Source organism: Pygocentrus nattereri, chromosome 25 (genome assembly GCF_015220715.1).
Source record: "Pygocentrus nattereri isolate fPygNat1 chromosome 25, fPygNat1.pri, whole genome shotgun sequence".
Taxonomy (NCBI): domain Eukaryota; kingdom Metazoa; phylum Chordata; class Actinopteri; order Characiformes; family Serrasalmidae; genus Pygocentrus; species Pygocentrus nattereri.
The window spans coordinates 9,955,113-9,963,219 of NC_051235.1; the positions used below are offsets into that span (position 1 = coordinate 9,955,113).

Consider the following 8,107-nt stretch of genomic DNA (forward strand, 5'->3'; position numbering starts at 1 on the left):
ACTGGCGTTCACTCAGCGGAAATGGAGCCATTCCTCTCTCGCCTCCTCTTCAGCTCCGCTCAGAGAACGCTTCTCATGATGTGACGGTATTTTGCAAAGCAAACTAGCCTCGAAAATGTTTTTCATTTCATAAACGCCCTTCGACTCTCCTTGTCGACATGAAACGCACGTGAATGCACCTCGCAGTTAGCTTGGAGGCTAACAAGCTAACTGGGTTTAAGGCCACCAATGAAGTGCTGGTTAAATTTCCGAGTTCCTCGTTTTTAAAGTCGTGTTTCTGCTTGCGAAGAATGGAAGGTGTACTTTACAAGTGGACCAACTACATGACAGGTAGCTAATAGAGGCTTTATTACTGTTAATAATATTCGTCACATGGGAAACTGTTGCCATAACATCGAGCCTGTCAGGTTGTAAACTTTTGTGTAGCAGCGACCTATTATTGAATGTGTGGCACTCCGTTTAGGAAAATAACGTTAAACCGTGTATTTAAGATTATTTTGCTATTGTTTGGGTGAGTTTTCATAGCCTGTATTGAGTTTGCTTGTTTTGTCCCTGTCACAGTATGAATAATTTTACTGTTGCTTTACTTCATATAACTAACAGCTTGTAAAAAGAAAGGGAAGAGTGAAAAATACTTGGTCAGTACTTTAGCGGAATCTCGATAGGCCAGCACTTTTCGTTTTGACTGACCGCGGGCAGAGATCTGCTGACCTGTTTTAGTTTTTTTTTTTTTTTAATATGATCATATCAGTTTTTCTAATGTTTGCCTAAGATGTTAGCTAATGTCTCACCAAATGACAGTTGATTAGAGAGTTATGTAACAGGCAGCCCTCACTAAAAGTGGGTAACTGCAGTTTTGAGGATGTGAACTGAAATGCCTTCCTTTATGTGTGTTGTTTTAGGATGGCAGCCACGGTGGTTTGTTTTGGACAATGGAATAATTTCATATTATGACTCCCAAGATGATGTCTGCAAAGGCAGCAAGGGCAGTATAAAGATGTCAGTGTGTGAAATTAAAGGTAAGATCATTTTATCCATTTTTAGCTCATGAAAACCTATGTGTACCCAAGAGTGGCTGGTACAAACAGAACGTTTTTATTGAGTCCAAAGGTTATTGCCCATCAGCTAAAAGCTTTCTGCAGAGTTAAGAAGCTGGCCTAATTCTTTTGTTTTCCAAACCTCCTCATTCTCGTAAACTAGTTCACCAGACCGATAATACCAGACTGGAGCTCATCATACCAGGAGAGCAGCATTTTTATGTGAAAGCAGTAAATGCAGCTGAGAGACAGAAATGGCTCGTGGCTCTGGGGAGCTCCAAGGCTGGGCTCATCGACACAAGAACCAAAAAAGAGAGAGGTGGGGCATTCACAATGTCTCAGTGTTACCCTTGCATTTTCACTGTTTTTAACATTCTTTGAATTCTCACCAACTACTTCTGTCTTTCTATCTTTGTCTATGTTCCTAATCATGTAAATAAAGTTTAAACCAAAATGAGTTCTAAAAAGTGTGAAATGATATACCTATTTCTTGCAGAGCTAACAGAGACCACTGAGTCTTTGAAAACCAAGATGTCAGAGCTGCGTCTCTACTGTGACTTACTAATGCAACAGGTTCACACCATTCAGGAGTCAGTGGAGCAGGAGGGAGGCCACTCAGAGGTTAGACACCAAATTTGAAACGGCCTTTTATTCACATTAAAAAGGGCCCATATACTGCATTTCCCTTGAATATTGTATTTTCCATTAAGGTTCTCTTATGTCATGTGTCAAACAGTCAAAAATAAATAGTTTCGCATCAATTTCCCAAACTCTTTGTCCTTTAGAATTTAGCCGGAAATTTTGAATATTGTATGTTTAAGACACCTGATTGACTCTGTATTCTAGCTTTCTGCAAGGTTTAGGAGTGTGTTTATGGGAATTTTTCACCATTCTTCCAGAAGCACACTTGTGAGGTCAGACACTGATGTGGCCTGAGAAGGCCCTGGCTCACAGTCTCCGCTCCAATTCTTCCCAAAGGTGTTGTATTGTTTTGAGGTCAGGACTCTGTGCAGCCCACACCAAACTTGCTCATCCATGTCTTTATGGACCTTGCTTTGTGCACTGGTGTGCAGTCATGTTGGAACAGGAAGGGGCCATCCCCAAACTGTTCCCACAAAGTTGGGAGCATGAAATTGTCCAAAATTCACTGTAACTAAGGGGGCAAGCCCAACTCCTGAAAAACAACCCCACACCTTAATCCCCCCTCCACCAAACTTTACACTTAGCACAATGCAGTCAGACGAGTACCATTCTCCTGGCAACCGCCAAACCTGGACTCGTCCATCGGATTGCCAGACGGAGAAGTGTGATTCATCACTCCAGAGAACACTTCTCCACTGCTCTAGAGTCAAGTGGCGGCACTTTACACCACTACATTTGATGCTTTGCATTGCGCTTGGTGATGTAAGGCTTGGATGCAGCTGCTCGGCCATGGACACCCATTCCTTGAAGTTCTCTATGTTGTTCTTGAGCTAATTTGAAGGCCACGTGAAGTTTGGAAGTCTGCAGCGATTGACTCTGCAGAAAGTTGGCTACCTCTGCGCACTATGCGCCTCAGCATCTGCTCTGTCAGTTTGCGTGGCCTACCACTACGTGGCTGAGTTGCTGTCATTCCCAATCGCTTCCACTTTGTTATAATATCTCGGACAGTTGACTGTGGAATATTTAGTAGTGAGTAAATTTCACAACTGGACCTGTTGTACAGGTGCCATCCTGTCACGGTACCATGATGGAATTCGCTGAGCTCCTGAGAGCGACCCATTCATTTAAAAATGTATGTGGAAGCAGTCTGCAGGCCTAGGTGCTTCATTTTATACACCTGTGGCCATGGAAGTGATTGGAACACCTCAATTCAATGATTTGGGTGGGTAAGTGAATATTGACCTCAACCTGATAGAATACCTTTGGGATGAATTAGAGCGGAGACTGTGAGCCAGGCCTTCTTGTCCAACATCAGTGTCTGACCACACAAATGCGCTTCTGAAAGAATGGTAAAAAATTCTCATAAACACACTCCTAACCCTTGTGGAAAGCCTTCCCAGAAGAGCTGAAGCTGTTATAGCTGCAAAGGGTGGGCCGACATCATATTAAACCCTACGGATGTCACTCACGTTCATATGTGTCTGAAGGCAGAAGAGGGAATTCTTTTGGAAGTGTGTGTGTGTATGTATGTATGGATGGATGGATATATATGTAATGTATATATGTAATAAATATAATGTATACACACACACACCCACACTATTTGTTTAATGTGTTTATGCTGATTGAATATTTTTTCTCTTTACTCTTGTTGTTTTCTTTGGCTGTTTTCCCAGACAAGGAACGAGGCTTCGTCTTTGCTGAGCGCCACTTGTAATACCTTTATTCAGACCTTGGAGGAATGTATGAAGATTGCCAACTCAAAGTTCCAGACAGACATGTTGCAGTCAAGTCCTTCAGACCCGTTAATGTCCCCTGTCTCCCCCTCTCCCATCCAAATGGCAAGGGTAAAAAAAAACACAAAACAAACACCAAGAAAAAAAAAAAAACGAAAGAAAGTTCTCAGAGCAGTACCGTAGAATAACCACTTTTGGTTATTGTGTCATGTCTTGTCTGTCTTTCTGTCTGTCTGTCTGTCTCTCTATTTATTTGGGTAATTATGCTAAACTAGAAAATAACACATACTTATGTTTTCCCCTTTCTCTTTATTGTGTAGATGAAGCGTTCAATCAGCCATCCAGGCACCTATAGTTATGACAGGTACAGTATACACAAAAGTTTTGTTTTGTTTTTTTTTTGTTTTTTTTTTTGGTAAGTTTTTTTTTTTTTATTATTTCATTACACGAAGTAAGCTTGACACTTATATTGCTACTCTGCGTTAGTACACTCTTTTCTCTTTTTCCTGCTCTCAAGGTCCAGTGTGCCGAAAGAATGCATGACAGTACACAGGTCATCACAGAGACGCACACGGACATGCTCAGATACAGAGGCTCTTAATGATGGTGGTACAGAGGAGATGGAGCGTGAGTCAATGTGTTTAAACATTGAAAAACAATCGTATTTAATTGCAAGAAATCAATCATTTTGACTGTTTACCTCATGCATGTTGTTTTTTGAATGTTCATTATCTATTTGATATTTGTAGGATTATACGTAACAAAAACAATCATAATTCCTTCATAGATGACCATCTCCCAACCTGTATTTGTCCCCTAGAATGAAACAGGCTGTTTTTTGTTGCGGGGCCTTTAAAGCTAGAATATGTAAATGATCTCTGTTCTGATTGGTGCCTCTGGTCAAATTATATTTTTTGTTGATTTTTCTAAGTGAAAATATGTGCACATCCTCTACAGCAGGGGTGTTCGGTCTTATTCACACAGGCTGGTGTGGGTCCACCCAAGGTGGTTGGTTAGTGTAGTGGTTAACACCTTTGCCTTCTAGAGACTAGTAGACTGGGGTTCTGACCAGGGCAAGCACCCTAAACTATACCAATAAGGGTCCTTGGGCAAGACTCCTAACACCCCCTTGGCCTACCTGTGTAAAATGATCAATTTGTAAGTCGCTCTGGATAAGAGCGTCAGCCAAATGCTGTAAATGTCAAAATGTAAATGTCCACCTTGTAGATATAAAGTCCGAGACAAAAACTCGTCTGTAGCTGCACAGTTTGTGTTGGTCATTCTCCAGTGGTCACAGGACCACAGAATGCTGTTGGCTAGATAGTTTTGGTTGGTAGGCTATTCTCAGTCCACTGTGACACTGAGGTATTTAAAAACTACAGCAGCCCTGCTGTGATTGATTCACTCATACCAGCTCAACAAACACTAACACGTCGCCACCTCATCAGTGTCACTGCAGTGCTGAGAATGATCCACCATCCAAATAATACCTGCTCTTATTATGCAGAGAAACAGATGGACTACAGTCTGTAATTGTAGAACTACAATTGCACCTCTATGGTAAGTAGACCTGATGAAATAGGCAAAAAAATGTGGAAACATGGGAGTACATTGTGGCTGGTCAATGTATTCTCAGTTTTGTGTATACTGTACTTTTTTGTGAACAGTTGTTTTATTATCTTTCAACTTATATGTTGGCATATACATAATCATAAGAACATAACATCCCCTTTCCCTCCCCACCTCCCCCTCCAGGGTGTGTCAAGCTTTCAAACAATACATTTAAAAATTAATAATAAAAATGGAAAAGAAAAAGGGGGGAAATAATGCATAAATATGTGTGTGGGTTAAATAGCGAGACTCCTAAAAAACCAAATAGATAACTCTAGCAAGGGCCTAGTAAACACTCACCTGATTGGAGTGCCTTCTTCAAAGCATTAATAGTTCTTGACTGAGCCCAATGTACCCAAGCAACTGAGAGCTCCATAGAAATAATATCAAGCACAGGCAGAATTCATTGCTGGCTTGAGATGAAGTGAGGAGGACAGCTACAATTTTTTTGCAGATGTCAAAGTACAGAGGTACAGTTTTTTTCTGCTGAACTGAGAGATTAAGAGAAGAAAAATCATTTAAAAGAAAAATGCTGAGCATGGAACATCTTGGTCTGGTAGGACTGTAAGATTGGTGCCAACTTGATGCCAGAAATAAGGGACCTACAAAATGTTTTGTACTTGGTGTAAAAAAAAAAAAAAAAACATGGAGTGGAAAGTCACATAAATGTAAATCCACTGGCTCTGACCACTGCATTAGAGGTTGTGTTATCTTATTTTCACTCAGAAAATCAACAGAACTCAAACTTTTGCAGATTACTGTGTGAATGAGTTCATCAAGGAAACACTGAATTCAAAATGAACTGTTTTTGCTGCTTAGTTTCCATAAATACACTGTATGGACTTGGGAGTGAATGGTAGTGTTTTCACCTGAGGTCATGGGTGTCCAGCCTTGTCTGCAAAGGGCTGGTGTGGGTGCAGGTTTTGTTCCAAACGCGCAGAGCACACTCGTATAATCAGTCAGTCTCTGTCTTCAAACACCCGATCATGTCTGCTCCTGCTTTATTGTACCAACCCTTTGCGGATAAGATTAGACAGCCCTTGTGTGGGAAGAAGCACTTGTCCATGTCTTCGGTGTTTGTCTTTGCAAGTTTCTTTCCTTCAGTTCCTTTATTATCGTTTCTTTCCCTAAAGGTCTTGTGCTGTTCCCCAAAGCCAGCCTAAACGGTGACGCTGCGACAGTCATCCCAGAAGAGATCAGTACAGGCACCCGCTTTGGATCGGAAACAGACACTCCAGAGTCAGACCTGTCACTTTGAGCTTGATGAGCAAATTTTTTTTAGGGGTAGAAAACCTGAAGGAATACTGCTGTGCAGCTACTGTTCGCAGCGTGCATTATTGGTGTTTTAGGAAGTATTATTTCTTCAATGAAGCATTTCGTTGCACTTTAATAATGAGAAAATTGCAGAAAAACACGTCCAATCTGAATGTTTGTATTCTTCCAGGTATTTTAAATTGCTCTTTGTTTGCCAAATTGTTGTTTTTGGTTTGTGATACATGATTCATTGCCATAGCCCTTCAGTGAAGAGTATAGAAATTCACTTTGGATTTAATAGGTCATGTGTAGCCTACTTTTGTTTTGTGCAGAGAACCTTGATGGAAAGGTTTTTGTTACAGTGCCAAGGAACTGTGTGTGTACTGACATTTAACTTTGCTTTTTTCTTGCTTTGTCCCTCACTTGGCATGCTCCAGTGTTCACTAGTTTATTATGCAAATACACACTTTATTTATTTTCAAAGGTTGCCAGACTACTTTTCCTGTCACATCCCCCTCCATAAATGATTTTTGCCTTAAAATTGAATCTTTGCATGGAGGAAATTGATGTACTGATAAATGTAATGTGAAAAAGATGCATTAAAAGATATAGGATGATTGTTTTTTTTTTTTTTTTACCTTTATTTTGTACATAGAAGCATTTCCATATATATATAAAATTATTTGTATCTATATATAAATATTTCTAAATTGTGCATGACAATGGTGAGCGGGAGGAAGAGTAGCTTGCTGCATGCCAAATCCAGCTAGATTCTCTGTGCTGGATGTTTTGAGACCATTGCTTTCAGAGATTCTATACACAGTGCATTTGTAGCTACCAGATTTTAAAGGCTTTACCATTTACTTGATCTCTTTTGTGGTTTTTCAGAGACAGCTTGTCCTAGAGGTAATATATTACACTGTCAAAGAGTTTGTCCTTAAAAGTTCTGCTGAAGATTCACAAGTATGATCATTACAAAAACCATTTATTTTCAGCTGAGTTGGCCACTCTATTACATACTCATTTCACAGGAAGATAAATCTGAAATAATGAGGGCAGGCTTAGAACACCAGAACACCAGACATGCTGTTCCCACTTGACCTATGAGAATCCTTTTTTTTTTCCCTTTACAGATCATAATTAATAACGAGCTCTTCTAGCAACTCCATAAGAATAAAGATGATTTGGAGCATTCACATTCAAGGTTTTACTAAACAAAGCGGCAGACGAAGGGAAAAGTATGTGAAAAACAACCAAGGCCAAAGCAGCTTTTAAGTACTTTTCCTTTGTGTTCAGTTGTGTTCGTACATTACCAGAAGCATTTCACTGATGTGATTTTTAACTCCTTAAGCTATGTTTGGACTAAAGTTCTTCGCTATACAGTTACAGATTTTTTAATAGTAGTTACTGATTGATTGCTCAAGATTAATAACTAATAAGGCTGCAGTTTTAGGGGTTAAACCACCAACCTTTAGGTCACTGCCCTAACACAAAGCTATGGCTGCCCAATCTGGCTGTTATTAGCCTTTGGTCATCTGTATTTGCCATCTTATTTTCATTTGAAAGTGCTCAGGGGTTTGTGGATGATTTCTCCAGAGTGTGATTAGTGGGTCATGTTTTCTCACAGCTCCGCATGCACAAAGAAAACAGGTGCAAATGAAGCATAGCCGCAGGGTCCTGCTGTGGGCCTGCCTCAGGGTGTCTCCCCCAGATGGCAAGCCAGTGTCCACAGAGCTGGTTTATCCAGGCTGTCAGTCATGAGCCTCAGCATGAGAATGGCCACACTGTTATGCACAACAACAAAGATGTCTCTTGAAGGCATACTCA

The 8,107-nt window shown here is 40.5% G+C and overlaps 1 protein-coding gene across 2 annotated transcripts; it reads left to right on the top strand.

The window, feature by feature from the left end:
* The first annotated feature begins 9 nt into the window (after nt 1–9).
* On the top strand, nt 10–6,902 carry plekha3 (pleckstrin homology domain containing, family A (phosphoinositide binding specific) member 3). 2 transcript variants are annotated; one of them, XM_017694668.2, is made up of 8 exons: nt 10–330; nt 903–1,019; nt 1,201–1,356; nt 1,534–1,658; nt 3,356–3,520; nt 3,736–3,779; nt 3,933–4,042; nt 6,160–6,902. In XM_017694668.2, exons 1-8 carry the CDS (start codon nt 174–176, stop codon nt 6,282–6,284), a joined length of 999 nt encoding a protein of 332 aa, XP_017550157.1. In that variant the 5' UTR covers nt 10–173; the 3' UTR covers nt 6,285–6,902. The 2 variants fall into 2 exon arrangements, with proteins under 2 accessions (XP_017550157.1, XP_017550156.1); XM_017694667.2 differs by having other exon boundaries at nt 12–330; nt 3,356–3,526.
* The last annotated feature ends 1,205 nt before the right edge of the window (nt 6,903–8,107 follow it).

Coding starts and splice junctions, on each gene's coding strand:
- plekha3 (XM_017694667.2), top strand. CDS start 174: ATGCACCTCGCAGTTAGCTTGGAGGCTAACAAGCTAACTGGGTTTAAG. Junction 1,020..1,200: donor GTCAGTGTGTGAAATTAAAG/GTAAGATCATTT, acceptor CTCGTAAACTAG/TTCACCAGACCGATAATACC. Junction 1,659..3,355: donor AGGAGGGAGGCCACTCAGAG/GTTAGACACCAA, acceptor CTGTTTTCCCAG/ACAAGGAACGAGGCTTCGTC.